General features: G+C 42.2%; 1 protein-coding gene across 9 annotated transcripts in view; it reads left to right on the top strand.

The window, feature by feature from the left end:
• Nucleotides 1–17,625, top strand: part of msi2b (musashi RNA-binding protein 2b) — a 267,667-nt gene that overhangs the window by 194,577 nt on the left and 55,465 nt on the right. For all 9 annotated transcript variants that reach the window (XR_013936935.1, XM_080509412.1, XM_080509418.1 and 6 more), the window contains exon 8: nt 6,796–6,878. Coding sequence is in view for 8 of the 9 variants with exons in the window: in XM_080509412.1 (XP_080365538.1) it covers nt 6,796–6,878 (83 nt within the window). In the remaining variant the exon portion in view is untranslated. The remainder of the gene's footprint in view (nt 1–6,795; nt 6,879–17,625) is intronic.

The raw sequence follows: 17,625 nt of genomic DNA, 5'->3' as shown, positions 1-17,625 counted from the left end.
AGCCCCTTTGTGACACTTCTCAGTAATCAGTAATGAGATGTCCTTTTAAGTGTTGTCTAAACTAATAAGTTCCAGCTTTTAAAAGCCTCAGAACTGCTGCTAACAATCTGAAACGCTACGTGTGATAATTGTGGCCCAATTTTCAGGCAGTTCTTCCACCACCTGACGCTCGCTCATGCAGCCACCTACACGCACTGTAGAATAATCAGCACCTTTATGTTTTGCCGAAGTTGACGGCTGACACGCCGCACACTGAGCAGACAAAGTCCATAGAGAGATTAGCTTTGGTGAAGTCCCAAGGGGGCTATTGCCTTTACACTCCTACACAGAGTATTTTATTGTGTTTGACATGTTTTCTGTAGTTTTCCTGTCATCGCCTCGCTAAGAGGACATCACAACCCAAAAGGAACTGCTCTACATATCAAACCTATACAGCTTACGTCAGATCCTTTTTACAACCGCGCGATGTGTTGAGTACACTGGCGGCGGCAGTACATTACGGTGTGGAGACACAGCCAGCCAAGGCGCTGAGGGGCCCTTTGATTAATGCTGTGGCTAAGTAGTCAAGTCAGACACTTATTACATAGTAAATAAAATGCACAACCAAGTGCATATGCCCCTAACCTAACCCGAAAAATTATATCCTACATGTCTGTGTGTTTGCCACAGGTTGTTGACTCCAATGAAGTAACATGCCCAGTTTTCCACCATTGCACATGTGGTGCTGGAAGATTTGTCCAAAGAGTCTGGTTTGTTTGGTGGCCACAAAGCATGCCACAGAGGGATTGTGTATTCCTCGTAGCTCGCTTTCTACAATGGATTTCTCTCTGCGATCTCAGTTGTTGATAGCTGCTACAGTATCGAGTGGCTCGGCCCACGGCACGGTGTTTCTCCATATGCTGTCCCTTAATAGCAGTGTCCAACATAGCATTTTCTTCACACGGGCCCAGTCTGCCAATAGATCAGAGATTTACTGCACCTTGTTTATTTTTACTGGCCCGGCAGCTGAAAAGAAAGATTTCTTTTCAATATGGATGCATTTGTCATCCCCACACTCAACTAAAGAGAAGTATTTGGTTTAGTGTTTTTAAAGTCTTGTTTCCTTCACTTAAAAATCGTGGGAACTTACAGTTTGTGTCAGTGAAATTACTTCTCATAGAGACTGTCAGTAGGTGCTAAAATTTTATTTCCTCTGATGTCGACAGTCAACAGGTCGACATTATGCTTCATGTATATCATAAAAATGCCTGGCATAGAGAATGTATTTAAATGTTGCCCATGTTCATTGAACTCATCACATGCAGGACAATGGTCAGAGCTACAAATTCCAGATAATCCCTGAAGGCCTCACATGCAAACTATAGGTGATACGTATATTACCAGTGTTCTTCCTCCAATGAAAATTAGAAACGCTTCATTTATAACCAATAAGCACCGCCCATGCAGACATAAATGCTACACTTTACAGTTATTCCCAAAACTGTCTCTCACATAGTTGACAGATAAGATGCAATACTTCACAGATGCACTTCATACCTATTGAAATTGTGTTGCACTTAAGATGATGCTAAGCAACCCTTTTTTTTATTGCCTCACAAAAGCACTTATTGTACATGTTAAACTCTACAAATGTTCCTGTTCTGAAGCAGAATATAAATAGACACTATACCTCATAGCTGTCCAATAAATGCCTCACATCAAAGATATTTGTAACAGTGGCACAAAGAGGAATACAAAAATGTTATTCTCCAATGCAGTCCAACAGTGAAAGAAAAGAAAAGGTGAGGGAAAAACATCTTAAAAAACAAGGTACAGGTAGAGGATATATTTTACATATGTCCCTTGAATGCCTCACATGCATGTCATGGATTGATACTGCTCCCTCCTCACAGTTGTTCCCTACATGGCTCCTTCAATTTTCTCCCCCGATCATATAATTTACCAACACCATCTTATCAGTCCTATTTTCTGAATGTAGGTTGGTCTCGTAGTCTGCTCATGGCTCACTGTGTTGTACACTTGTGGGATTAATTTTACATCGTCCGCTGTCACTTTTCCCCACAGACTCGTATGCATCAAAGCAGTCACATTTATTTGTTTTGGATTTTTATCAGCTGGTGTCTTGACTTGTGATTAGGGAGTGTGGGTATGCCTGTGGGATCTTTTGTATCTCTATGTGTCTGGCTTTCTATCTCTTGCACTGTTTGTCTCTATATTAGCCAATAACCAAAACCTATATTTTCATGTACAATGAATAATTGAGGGGCCCAGTTATCAAATAGAAGATGCCAAAGAAATACAGCGATGATAGGATGATCCTTGAATATATCCTGGTGGAAACTGTGGACATGTTATTAGATTTTGAAAGATTTCATTGATGTCTACTACAGTCAGCCATATGAATGCTTGTTGTGTTTACAAGCCTTTGAATGAAAATGCCTGTTCTCATTAGAACAATTTCTTTCTTAAACTTGTGTTGTCTCTGCTCTCTTTTCTCAGCCATATGTGCCCTGTGCTGTTAGTGAGTTCATGGCGTTAACTGTATTAAAGAGAGGATTAATGCCCGGGGCTCTGGATCTCTAGTAATAGCAGACGCAAATACTGATCAAAGGACTCTAACTGTGCCGTGGGTGTTCGAACTGCCTCGGTCTGCTCCCCTGCATTACAAGAGGATGGGGCTTTGGTAGGATGGGGCGCGCAGACAGTGCAGGAGTCGCGTGTAGGCTGACTCCCGGCTGGACAGGTGATCGTTTGATCAGGCATAATTGGTGCAGGATCACCAGTTCAGAAGGGAAAGCTTAGGTGGAGCACTCCACGCACCAGGTGGGTAACACCCATGACCCACGGCAGGCCTTGCACGTACTCGCGTATGTGTGTACGTGCCAGTGCAGATCAAGTCAGGAAGCTTCTGTTCCCTCCGCGCTGTGTCCGTCGAGACACGACTGACACTTCCTCCAGGTTGCCCCACTTCTTCACTCTGTGCTGACGGGGCCGGTAGTCGAAGATGCTCAGCAGTCGGTTCTTCTCATTAGATGCTGCCCTAATCAGAAGCAATATACGTCCGCTACTGTTAAAACATATTTATGGGTCTTGTAAGTCAGTGGAAATACATTAGAATGCATCATACCCTTATGTACGTGTCCAGTTATTTTGTGCTGAAATCTTATGGTTCGCCATTATTTATTGAGTTGTTAGGGATACTGAATATATTAGAAAACATGACGTAACAGACCAAACTGTGTCCCACTGGCAAGCAAACCACATCCACAGCTTTCTTTCGATTTGTTCTTGCTTAACATTGACCTAGAAATGTGTGTAATGAGCTCCCTGCGCATACCTTGTACATTAGCGATGATACATATGTGCTTTACATTCGCTCTCATGCACTTATTGTATTATATTTAGCAGCAGTCATCGGGGAGCTAAGGAAACCTGCTGTACATATCGACTGTAAATCTATGTCATCCTTATTCCTACACCATGTGTGTTCATACTCCCACAAATATTTACAAATGTAAGCACTATTTCCTTCCTTATATTAGCACGGATACACTATTTTCTAGAATGGATGCAGCACCAATGAATGTGTGACACAATAGTGCTGTTTCTATCAGTTTAATTTGTGGTCCTTTCATTTTTTTTTTCATTTTTAATTTTAAAGCTGTTGCCATTTTTCAAGTCAGCAATGCTGCATCAATTTGCAAGGTTTCTCATGATCTGCTTCTCGCAGAATCAGCGAGAAGCAGACCCCAACCCTCCCCCCCCCCGCCCCAGACTGGTGGGTGGGAGGTTGGCGGCTAGGTGAAAAGCACCGAAGCAACAGAAGCACAGAAACCTGCTCTGAGTGTGAAATAAAGACCGAGTATGATGAAGCTGGTAAAAGGCCGTGAAAGTAGGCGCCCCGCTGATTCGGTGGAGCGATGAGATGAGGCCAAGCTCAGTTCTGGCTAATAAGTGTGAGCGAGTGCAGCCAAGAGGCCTCAGCCAGTCGCCACATAACACCTATTATAAGCCTCCGTTGCAGAAATCCATGTGTTTCCATTTACGGGGTATTGTTTAAGATGTGGGAAGGTTCTTCAGTGCGAGTGTGTTGACACCCCTCTCCTGGTATCTGTCAGAGCCGACAGCCTTTAATACTTTGGCGGAGGTCAGCCTCCTGCCATGTGTGTGTGGTCAGAGGAGAACGGGGGTCTGGATGCCCCAGTATAATCTGGCTCTGCTGACACCCTGCAGCACGAGGGTGGAAGAGAGAAATGCTGCTGTTGAGGCTATTTTGTGGCCTGTAATTGTCTGTAAGGTCTGTAAAATAGGATAGTGGAGCAACAAACTGCACTGCAATGGCAGGGAGAGAGGTTCAGACAGTCCACAGGGGACTGATCAAGGAGGTGTGTGCCGAGCCGAGGAGTAATGTCTGTTGTGTATATTTTGTGTATGTGCACAGGATCTATTCTCACAGTAGGTTACACTACTGCAGAATGTCTTTTTTGTTCATTTAAACAGATCCTGTCATGGGTGGAAAGGCTCTGCTGGTGGTATCTGTGGTGCTGTGGCTTGGCCCTGACCCCAGTGGATATAATGGTGCAGTGGAAAATGTCCTGTCAGTTGATGGAGGAGCTGCCTGTAGCAGCAGGAAGGAGTGTGGCGACAGGGGCCATGTGTGTTAACCTCTTTCCTTGTCACTTTTTTGGCCTTTTTTTTTTTTCCTCCCCCAGCCCACCATTCTCCTTTTCATCCACACTTTTTTTCTCTCTGGCCGCCCCTCCGTGGTCGTTCCCCCTCAGACTCTACTCGCTCTACCTACACTCCTCCGTGACAAATTACTCCTGGCAGTTGATTTGTTGGTTGTCAAAAGTGCTCCTTGCACTGCCACAAAGGTGGGGTGGGCAGGTGGAGAACACCCCCCTCCCATCACCACCACCACTTCCCTCGGTTCCCGCCCGCCGCCGTCATGTGTGTCCCCGCCATCCCACCCCTCGCGCCGCAATCAAGCTACGAGATGTCTCACTGGAAATGTCTATTCTGTCTCATAAGATCTCATTAGATTAGTTGTTGACCGTGTTTAATCAGCTTGCTCATTTTTATTTTTATTTTTATTTTTCTGACAACACTGCTGTGATCTGTTTCTCGGATGTGTCAGAAGAGGGGGCTTGAGGAGAAGCTTTTGTTATTTATGGAAGGGGAACTGAGGGAGGAGCAGGAAAGGGGTAGAAAAAAATTGCGAGCGGGAGATAAAGACTTTATGACAGAACTATAAATGTCAGTGTTTGTGATAGCTCTGGAGTAAGCAGCACTGCAAGCTCCTGACAAAGAAATCTGTATTTTTCTGGATGATCTGATGAATTAATAGAATAAGCTGCTTATGAGACTAATATATTGTAATACACTTCATTTTGCTATTCCTGCAAAGATGTGATCATCAAGACTCTTAAGCTGGTAAACATGCACACATTTCGGTGGAGCGGATGAGATGGATGAAGTGCGTGCGATTTGTAATTCTGATATCCGTGTTATACACTCAGCGCGGCACAGTGCTTATATATAAACTAGCTAATAATATCACATACCTAGTAGTTGTAGGTGTTTAATCACATTGATTCTAAAATCCTCCAGTCCAATACTACTATAAAGCAGTCCTGCTCATTGATTTGTGGCACAGCTGGCGATGGCCTAATACAGTCCGAGATATTAAAGGGATAAACTGCAGCAGTGTGACAAATACAGCGGAATCTGTAATGGTTGACAAATCTCGTTTGTTTTCATGCCCTGTGGTGTCGTGTGTGTTCACAAGTGCACATGTGCGGGATGCTCGGCTCTGAAAAGCTTCCCCTTGAGTGTCTGACCTTGAGATTTGTCCTGTGAAGTGGATGATGACTGCGATCTGATGCCTGAACACGTGGATTTGTCTTCTTCTTTATCCACCTTATTCGAGTGACTCTGTTTTGTTTTAGTTTTTTTGTTGTTTTTTTTCCCCCCACTATTTTGCGAATTACTGTGTCACCCCCGATCGCGGACTGATGTCTGTGGAGTGAGTGTCAGTCAGATGTTTAAGCTCAATCTGAGGTGATTTTATATCGCTGGGGTGTTTGCAGTTTCTGAAAAGTGGCTCAGGTCCTTTCAGTCCCGCTCGCTGCCTGATCCACTAACAGTTTCTCTTTTGCAAAAGTAATAGGAGAATGTGTTTTCCTTTCAAGCCCGTCTTTGCTGAAGCTAGATTGCTTTGTGCGTCGCCATCAAAACACAGAGGAGAACATTGCAATCCACTTGTGTTCAAAAGTCTCAAACCATCTTGTTTCTCTGTCTTTGTGTTAAAAGAGGGGGGTTAAGCTTTTATACTATAAATATGGCATGAAAATCCCACTGTCAACGACACATTCTTTCTAAGGCCTGTATTAACATAAAAATGGGGGCTTGTTATACAGTGAGATTTCAATAAAAAGAACACAAAATGCATTTAATGAAATTCAGATGCTGGGCCCTAGCTCCCTGAATCTCATTAAATGAGCTTTGTGCTGTTTTTCCATCTTCTCTTTGTAGAAGAGGTCCTTGAGTGCCCTTAATAATGTGGCAGATTTCATCATATTCCTGATTTAAGGAGGACAATGTCTGTCTTGTTCACTTGTTCTTTTCCATGCCCATGCCAATCTCCACAGATGTACCCCGTGCACTTTTCAGGATCTGGCTGGCGATAATATTCTATCTTGTGGTGCATTTGCTTTCAGTTACTAAAGTTTTGTGAAGACTCTCCACTAACTTGGTCCCCCCCCCATCCCTTCTTCTCTCCCTTTCTCTGCGTAGGATTCGGTTTCATAACTTTTGAGAGTGAAGACATCGTAGAGAAAGTCTGTGAAATTCATTTTCATGAAATCAATAACAAAATGGTAAGTCCACACATTTTCTTTTTTCAATTCCAGGTGGACGTTGAAGGATTAATATTTGATTTCTTCTTTTCCCCACTATTAATAGCAGCGACGGCGCGTGTGCGAGTGCGTGCGTTCCTGCTTGTGTGTGTGTGTGTGTGTGTGTGTGTGTGTGTGTGTGTGTGTGTGTGTGTGTGTGTGCTCATGTTCATATGCACAGGCTAGCACAGAAAGGCACACACTCAGTGGGTCTGTGGGTGTCAGGGATGGGAAAAGCAGTGGTGTGTACTGCCCACAAACCGTGAAATTGTGTGGCTGAGTTCTGCCTGTCAGGCTGAGGGACGGGAGAGTGGAGCCTGTCCTTCTCTTTCTGAATCCCCACGCACACGCACGCACACACACACTCAACACACACACACACACACGCACAGGTGGAACTGTCCAGGGATGCAACAGGGAAGCTCCTGGCTGCGACAGAGTTCATTAGTCAGGGATTAACACCTTCCACCAAGTGCCAGTGATGCTTGTTTTATTTACACCAGTGATATGGTCACCTCGGCGCGTGCAGGAGTCCAGTAGCTGCTTTCCAAGTCGTCATGTGACTTATGGTAATTGACAGGAAGCGTCCTCAGTGTAGCGAGTGTGACATTAGGTCCTCCTTCACCCAGTTCCACCCTGCAGGCCTCTTGAGAAATCCTGCATCATTGGAGCGATTTTGTGGATTGTGATTGACTGGAGGGAATTCTTGTCTTACTGCCGTTCAGCGGGGCTTCCTCTCTTGGCGTGTGTCTTCGCTTTCTCTCTCTCTCTCTCTCTCTCTCTGTCTCTCTGTCTCTCTCTCTCTCTCTCTCTCGCTCTCTCTCGGCCATTTCCTGGAACGGACCGACTGACTGACTGACTGGCTGTCTGACTGACAGGACCAGTGTAGTAGAACCATGTTCACCAGGGACCAGTCCAGGTCACATATGACCCCGGTATACATCCCTCTGTGTCCTGACACTGCATCACAGTCGCTGCTCAAGACTAAAACAAAAAAATAGGGGGGTGAAAAAAAAAACTGTGTGTCAGAAATAACTATGTGCATGGAGGATATTCTGTCACCCTCACATGTGGCAGATCTTTGACGTTTACCGACGGGAACATGAAGATGGAAGATATCTGTCGGTTCACGAAATGATTAAAACCCTTTTTATCTACAGTTCATGATGGAGAATAAGGTTAAAATAATACTGTGTCCCATCAAATCCGTAGCAAGAGCTATTCTCCATGAAAGTTGTCATTTTCTGCCAGTGTAAGAAAAACAAGCTTCATTCAAATCCAGCCTGTCTTTGTGGAGGAAGCTCTAATAACATAATAATTGGATCGTAAACAGTATTTCCAATTAAGAGTACAAGTTTGCTTAATGAGAAGTTCAATATTGTAGTAATCATTACAAATTCATAAAATACTTAATTGTTTTAAAATACATCATTTAATTTGCAGCAGACACTCGGGGAAAGTGCTTCAATGAAGAAGACAAACAACACCGAATAGTTATTGCAAAAGATAAATGAAGTCACATTAATGCAGTTTCTCTAACCTGCTGTCAGCGTTCAACAAATGGCCAAACAAAACCTAAACCAATAAACATGGCTATTAATTTGACTCAGCTCGCTGGGCTCATAGAAGATCACACATTAGATCAGAGGACCTGCTGGACAACTTCAGCTCGAAACACTAATGGCTCAGCCACCTTTATTGGATTTATGAAACCTGCTGTACATTGTAGCCAAAAGCAAAGATCTGTTATCAGATGTTATTAGGAACATGAAATCTCCTCATGTCCCTCTATGTAGCAGGTTTTACTGGGGGGGGGGGGGGGGGGGGGAACTGAGCACATGGTATATACATGGTCAGCGCTGAGGTGTGTACACAGTCGGTCCACTGCAGCAAGTGCAGCTGCTGGAAACATCTGCTCAAGTGGGTTCTAACTTGGAAACAGTGCCAACTTCAATAGCCCTGGGAATCCTTGGCATTTCCATCCCACTAGTAAATACACGTTAGATCCTGGGAAGAGGATGTCATGTAGAAATTCCTTTTCAGCATTATTGGAAGTATGCATGAAACACGTTCGATAAGCATGTGTGCAAATGTCAGTGATCTGTTGCCTGCATAAACGCTCCCTCTGGGGATGCAAACTTGCAAAATAAACACCAAGTAAGTTTATTCTGCTCAGCCTCTATGGCATGTGTGGGTTTACAATGGGATTAGTTCAGTTGCAGCAGCTGTGCCAAAAACCTTTCAGCGTGCGAGCTACTTTTATAATGACCAGGGCCAAAATGATCTCCCAACACAAATATATATATATATATATATATTGAGATGTTTGGCTTCATTAATATCTCATTGAAAATAAAGGGGGAAAGAGTTTGCAGATTATTTATCAATCACTACCTTTTTTTACAACACACTTTGCTTTTTCATGCTCAATAAGTTTGCTCAATGAAAAAACCTCCGTCAAGTATCAACTAATAACTTGTTTCTGACATTGTAGGAAGGCGGTCAAAGAGTTACCATGGAAACGAGTAATGGCTTTCCATCTTCATTACACTTTACAATTTACTTGCAACCTCACATCCTCTGCAACACAACATTGTTAATATCATACATATCGAGGCCAACTGAATGGTTTTGACCTTTGTTAGAGGAGGACAACTATTCAGACCACCAACTTAATACAATATCACTAGCTATAGATTCCCCATTAAATTGTTATTTCAGAGGCTCCTACAATTTCACAAAGCTTCAAAATGTACTACCTTTAATTGCACCATGTCGACCTGCTATGACCATTACAGAGGTTGTTGTTGATTGCTCAGTTGGACGCCTGTTCCTGTCATGATTTGCATTTTTAGAAATGATTAAAATAAATAAGTGGAGGGAAAAACTATTAATTACTTGATTAAAGCATACATTTCAATAGCTCAGTATTGTAAGTGTGATGGAGACAAATTGGAATAATAAAACACGCTCTTGTGCAAAACTACGAGTTGCAGGCCGTTTATCAAAACGTCTAGAATAAATTCTGCTTCTTTTTTTGCTCCTGGATGCCAATAGCTGTGAGCAATTATATATTTACCTCTAAGTTATCTACATGTCTTCAGGAGGTGAAATAAGTTAATCAAGCTTCGAACCATTGTTCTAGTAGCATTGACATACAGCACAGTGTTGCACAGTGTAGTTGTGTGTAGTCATGGCTCATGGCAGCAGAAGAAGAGAATATCTCAGGCTAACATTTGTATTATTAATTATTAACAATGGCCTTTCCACAGACCTCTGTCCAAAAAGACCAAACAGTAAGACACAGTTGAGACGTTATAGGTTGTTTGCGGAAACATGTTACAGGTAGTGTAATGACGGTCATTATTATTATTGTTACCCGTCTGTAGTGAACCTCTGCCACTGTGGGTAACATGAGTAGTTGTTATTGTATAGACCGGAGAGTTCAAGTCCCCTGCACTTTTGACCACATGCAGCTGTGATGTGATACACTGTTGTGTGTTGTGACATGTTGTACTTAACAGGGTGTGACCAGAAATGCCTCAACCAGCACACCACTGTAAAAGCAGCGCTCCCAGCCCGTGTGCGGTTTCTCTGTAGGAAACCAAGGGACCCATCTGCGAGTCTCAGAAACCTTGACTGAAAAGATGAGAATTACTGAGGGGGTACGGTGTGAAAGGACAGCACAAGGGCTTCTTTTTTTTCCGAAGCTTTTGTCACCTTTCTGAGGGTCCCACTCTGCAACACCTATTGTGCATTAAATTTCTTTGGATACAGGAAATAAATGTGACCCTCAGATCTTCTACAAAGTGCTGACATCTGGGAATGTTGGTGGAGAGAAAAAGGAGTTGGAGTATGTCGAGAGCCTTTTTAAAGACACAAAAGGTTGGTTTTTTTTTGTTTTTTTACCTTAGCTCGCACATAGGAGAGGACTGGTTATCTGGTGTCTGAAGCCCCAGTACGCAAAATAAAAAATGCCTCCTGTCTTCATCCTTATGAAGTACTATACAGAAATAGACCTCATCCATCCTCCCCATGAGTGTTATCTAAGATGGCTCTTGAATAATTGATGCAGACAGAAATTCCACCCCACTTGGGAGGCTCGTGGATGTACAGGGCACCCCACCTTCTCCATGCCCGTCCTCTCAAGAGCTGTGGCAGCATACTGGGTCAGTGCCCACTCAGATGTGAGTGACGGGACCTTTAAGTGACTTGGTCAATCACCCTGTGTTCGTGTGCCACCGAGGCCTCTCTCTCAGGAGCACTTCCTCTCTGTCACTGTGAATTCTGCCTCATATATAATTGAAAATAGGGTGCTGCTTAGCAAGAGTCTCATGACCTGCCCTACCAGCTGCACTGACTTCTGCGTTGCCCCGCTTTAGCGAATGTAGGATGTGATAAAAGTATTGATTGTGCCCTCCAGGGCTCCACATGAATGTAGAAACATCCTTTAGCTACAGCTGCACCCAGCCACGTATTAAAACCAGTAAATATTTTTGAGTGAAAATCGATACACACAGGATAGCTTGACAGTTTTCAAATACTTTTTTAACACTTTATCACGGCCTGCACATATATGAGCATCTATATCATACTGTAGAGATATGGCGCCTTATTACTGCCAAGGAAGGGTTGTGAATTCTGTTTTCGAAGACAAGAGTCTCTCCATCACTTCCCTCCCCGCTGTTATGCATGCGCAGCTAATTCATAATAATACCTATCAAGTGTTGGCTGTGATGAGCGAGCAGTGTGCCATTAAAATGGACTCACATTGGTTTTAGTCAAGTGCTTCAAGGTAATGTTCTTTAATGTGTTATTTTTAATATTCAACAGTAGCGAATGATCACAACAGGAGGGAGGGATTTTCTGTTAGTTGTCGATTTCTCACTGTGTCTTCCTGACATGACTGACCAATTACTGAATTGAGGAGAATAAGCTCTGACTCTCCAAGTCGCTGAGGAGAACTCTAATATACGTAGGCGTTTGTACAGTAGCCTTTCATATATCACTATAGATGTGCTCAGCAGAATGTATTGACTCGAGCTGAATTTTGAGGGGGAAAAAACTGCAGAATGGAACCAGCTTATTTTTTGTGAATACCACATATGGTTTATAACCATGCCTCACAGTATATAGTTTTATTGATGAAAGCAGTGTAAAGGTGAGATGTGCAGGATATATATGGGTCCAAGAAAATATCGTCTTGCTTTCAACAGATTCGCAGATTGAACACATCGTATGTTGACTTTAAAAAAAACAACCTTTGCATTTTGATTGAGTATTTTTTGGTAACTCTAAATATAAATAAGGCTCAGGTAAGGCGACATCTATATGACGTATGTGTTATTCGACATGTGTATTACTATGCAGACCCAGCTCGATAAAGCAATTTGGCTTCTCGCATGGTAAAATGCTGCCTTCAGGCTCATGGCGGGGGGGAAAAAAAATCTAAAATGGAGGCGTTTCTCTACTTCCTGTGAGCCTCTTCTAGGTGGGAGAATTTTCCCAAATTCAGCAATCACCAGAGCAACATCCCAAAGGAGCAGCCATTTCTTTTTCCTGGAGGATGTACCCACCTCCCAGGACAACCTGAAAAAACATGACATTCCCCACAGGTATATAGATTATAATTAATTTACCCAAGAACTCATAACTTCTTTAAAAAAAAAAAAAAGAAGATAAAAGTCAAACATGAGATTTGTGTATTTAACGAACGAAAGAAAACCAAGATGTGGAAAGAAGCTAAATCTGTGCAATATGACTAATTAATCTCTTGAACTAACATAACACTCAAGACTATGATGCCGGGCCTGTTGCCCCGCTGACCACACCCTGTGATAACCTGATATTACAGTGCCAAGCTACATCACTACAAGGTGTGGGGACACGTTTTATGACTTCTAGTTAAAAGGGCAAAGCAGATTATCACACTGAATGAAGTTAGCGTGCAACGCACAAGGAAATTAAAATCATTGGAATAGGTCAAACGTAATGCCATAAAAGAGGCACTTTATTGACTTGCAGGATTTTACGAAAGATGCAGGCCACTTCATAAGATTTTATGATCCTGGATTATTGCGACCGCGTTAACATAATTTGATCAGCCTGCAGGCGTTTGACATTCTGGCTTCTGGTTTTAAGTGTAATTATTAGTCATATGTGCGGTGTTTATCTAGGTCCTGGTGTAAATATTAGCTTTGAACATATTTAGTTAAATCTACACCCTAAACATGTTACGGCTATGTAAAGTAGATTTCCACCGAGGAACCTTCAAGTCTCTGAGTTGCTGAAAGTGCCTTGGAATTTTTTTTTTTTTTTTGAAAGAGTGGAAATCTTTACCCCTCTTTGAACATCAAGTATCTAATAAGGGAGTAGGTCCGCCCTTCGGTGTCGTTTCAGTCCCTCATGGTGTGCTGCCTTACAAGTTCTGGACTGTAAGTAATTGGATGTTTACCCTTCATTGAAGAAGGAAAGCTTTGAGGGATGAAGGAGGTGGAAATCTACTCCGAGCTCTGCTCTCCAGGATGTCCCATCAAGCCTCGATGTTGTTTAGATCCGCTGATTGAGGAAGTGATGGAAACCATTTGACATTAAACCTGATCATCATGCCTTCACTTTTGAATGCATCTCTCAGTGTGTATGGAGACAATAACATCTTGGAACATAAAAGAGAAGAGTGAAGGCACCACAGGGTGCGCCTGTCCTTAAAATGACCTCGCATCCCCTTTACCTTTCTATAACTAGGCAGAGATATCATCAGGTAAAATGACTCATGGGAGATTGCTGCCCATTTCAAGGCATCATTTCACTTCATCCAACACTTCTTATGATAGCACTTTTACCAAAAAGATTGGGTTCGTGTGTAAAATGTAAATAAAAACAGGATTCACAGATTTGCAACGTTTTCATTTATACTTAAATGTGGGGGGGAGAAAACTTGATTCAAATTAAAAGAAAATGTTTGTGTTAACTATATATTCAATAACTATAATTAATTATCTTATCTTGTAGTTAATAATAATGTGATTACTATCCGAAGCATTATTACATCACAGTATATGATATTTTGTTGATAGTTATAAGACAATTGATACAACATTTAGTTGTTTTTTAAAAAGCTCCAAACTATTTTTTTTATTGATCCATAAATATTTGCATGCATAATAATGTAAGAATATACGACCCCCTAGAGAAACTCATGCTGTCCTGGTTGAATTATGTTTTCTTGCTTCGAATACAATGTGCTAAGAAGCTTCCCTGTCTGCATTGTTTGTATTTTATACTTTTCTTATTGCTGTTTTTGCTGCTGGCTGTGAAACAATTTACCCCTCGGGGAAAATAAAGATACCCTTCATCCTTGATCTTTGATAGTTTAGTGTCTGATCATCATATTGAACAGAACAGAAAGTTTTTGGGTTTTTTTACCAGATAGAGTAGTATTAGCTACACTTTCTTCCCCTGCCAACGAGCAGTTTTCACTTACCACAGCTGGACATAACCATTATTGTCACCAATGAGAAACACTGTAGCTTTAGTGTTGATAGAGTGAATGCTGAAGTGGGATTAGTACATGAACCTGATTGTGGATGACTCATTTCTTCATCTAATATGAACATCCCCATTTATACAATTTGTTTTATTTCTGCTTCTAAAAGTTTGAATTTGATAGTTTTTAAAACGTTATTGAATGTAGATTGCAGTTGAAGAGACAGCTTCCAGCGCATTAAGTCTTCGAAAACATAGTTGTCACTTTATCATCAGTCACGCTGTTCTTTAAATAACGAACTTGTTAAACGGTTTTTGCTTTTTCCTTAACAGCGTAATCTCACACCACCATGCTTGACATTGGGCAGTCAGAGACTTGACATTTCCTAACTATTCAGTCTATGTGTTTTGACTGTTCAGCTGGGAGTGGGAGCCGGAGTCAATGAATCACACTGTTTCCTTTCTTCAGTCTGCCAGCCTACTGATGGAATCCATTCACTAGTGAAGCTAATAGCAGCCCAACACCTCCCCCTACACACACACACACACACACACACACACACACACACACACACACACACACACACACACACACACACACACACACACACACACACACACCGTATCTACAACGCTCGCCCCTGAAGGACAGTCATTGCGAGTCCATCCCGCCCACAACTTCCCCCTTATACCTACAAGGTTAATATGTATGGGAGATGTATTGAAAAGGTCAAAACAGGAGAGCCTCTCCGCTTTGTATTGTAGTGTTTGTACATGCAGAACAAAGACAGTTGTTTGTTTTGATCCTTCATCAGAGGATTGTATTGCTACACTGATTAGGCTGCTGTGCGGTTATGTTCATGTGTGGGCTTCATAGTTTAAAAAAAAAAAAAAAAGATGTGTTATTTGTAGATACAGAACAGCTTATTGAAGAAGACAAACATTGTAATTGTATCAACAAAACAGGACAAGAATAAAACAAATTGTCTTTATTTTTATTCTATTTTCTTTGAGCGTTTAACAGGGTTCTTATCGCCCATTTATTGGTTTATTTGTTTTACCTCAAACTAAAATAAATTTGCTCACTCAGAATTAGCGATTACTCGACAGACGTTGCATCTTTTTGTCATCTACATTGATACCTAGCATTTCTCCTGTGAACTAAACAAATTTACTAGAAACCCTTCAAGCTTAAGGTATCACTATATCCCACCCCCCACCCCACCCGCTTATACTTCCATCCTTCTTTCCACTCGGTCGTGTCCTCCTAACTTCCTTAAGCTCCTCAACGGGGACCTGAAGCCACTTTAAAGTAACTGTGAGACGTAATCTCTGCTGTGTTCTGGGTCGACCTCCTGGCCTCGACCCAGTTGGACGTGTCTGGTATACCTGTTAAAGGAAGCAACCAGGGTGCATCCTAATCAGATGGCCAAACCACCTCAACTGGCTCCTCTCCATATGGGGGAGTAGCAGCTTTACTAAAGGCGCTATATCAACACCTTCTGTTTTGATGATTTGATGAAGGAAACTGTACTCACTGACACCTTGACTTTATTTTTTTCTTTTTTTGCGATTTCTCTGTAAGAAGGACCGACATTTTCTTAACCACTATGATGATCTGTCTCTCTTTCATTGTTAATTAACAACAATGCTTTTATGCAGACAGAGGTTCTTGTAACCCTGCCTTTTTCTTTAACCTCGTGCAGTTCACCACTTACCTGTGTAACATTTCAAGCTATTCATTGGGCTTGAATGGCTTAAATTGTAATAATTAACTAGAAAAACTGAGATTTTCTAAACCTTTAGACCAGTATTGTGAAATAGCCCTGCGAAAACTCACCAGAAAAGGTGATCTCAGTGGAGCTCCAATCACATTCTGTACAATGTGGTTCAATTTGCATCATTACTTTTCCTTCAAACCATAATCATTGAGTGAAACAGCAAAAATACAGAACATAGTGATCAGCTCCACTAAAAACCATCACGCTTCTATCTCCTCATGACAGTCCCCATGTCATCATGCTCACTAGGTTCTATAATATGTATATTTACATTTTGGTCCACAGTAGCAGGTGTGGAACCGTCCTCATTTGAGATGTGCCCCCTGAGGAAACTTCAAGTATAAACATTCCCTCATTTATCCTTTGATCTTCTTTCCTACTTATAGTCCAATTGGAGTCAGGGTAGCTTTATGAAGAGCAAATAATCCCTGACATCCCTGTCCACAGTAACTCCCTCTGTTTCCTCTTGGGAGGATCCTGAGTCCCAACGCCCACCGTGAGATATAATCCCTTCAGCGGGTCCTGTTCCTGCTCTGTGGAATCGACCCAGTTGGAATCGGCTGGTACACCTCTAATGGAAGGCAACCAGAGTGCGTCCTAATTAGAAACCCGGACTACCTTAACTGACCCCACCCAGCATGGAATTGCAGCTCGGCGAACTCGAGCTCTTTCCCCAGATGGACAAAATCGTCAATCTGTCTCAAAGAGTGAGATCTGCCACCCCCGTGAAGAAAACTAAACATTCCCGTTTTTATTTTATCAGACTTTCTTAGCAGGGTTTCTGCTAGCTGCTGAATGGCAACACCTGTCTCCTTATAGCACACACTGCTTTGGGGTCATTACCTGATGGTGGTGTGGAATATCTTATACTTGTAACAAACTGGGCTTCAGGTTGCTTGGACAAGATCCAAGGCCCACTTCTATTTTTTTTTTTTAATAGTGAGACAGTAATCCCAATTAACTCCCTACAGGTGAAGCATCCTGAAGAGTCCTGCTCTTTAATTTCAAACTTTGTCTGTACTGAGTGACACGATTCTCAAAAGATAAGCCGTCACCTGCAAACTATCAGTGCAGCATACATTGAAACTCCTCTACAAGTAAGTGTGTTAGGGTAACAAACAGCTTAACCACACTCTATGGCAGGAATCCACTTTTCTATTCTGTGCATTTGTGTTGAAGATTTTTACACTGTCTAGGTGCTGTTTCTGCACTGAGCAGTATAACTTTCCTGGCAGATTAATGGGATGTCCCTTTTCTCAACAGGGCACAATGGTGCTCAACTGCTTCCATTCATGATGTTGAAATTGAGAATTGTGGCACTTTTCACAACACAGTCTTGCATTCCCTTCATAAATTCAAGAGTCCTTGACGAGTTGCAAAAGCTGTAATTCAAGAAATCCCTCACAGTTAAAAGGAGAACCTGTAAATTCGGTGCTTTAATATTGGTCAAGTGACACAAGGTT

This window comes from Blennius ocellaris (assembly GCF_963422515.1).
Source record: "Blennius ocellaris genome assembly, chromosome: 14".
Taxonomy (NCBI): Eukaryota; Metazoa; Chordata; class Actinopteri; order Blenniiformes; family Blenniidae; genus Blennius; species Blennius ocellaris.
The sequence above is the reverse complement of the archived record's forward strand: the minus strand, read 5'-3'. Positions and strand labels throughout refer to the sequence as shown.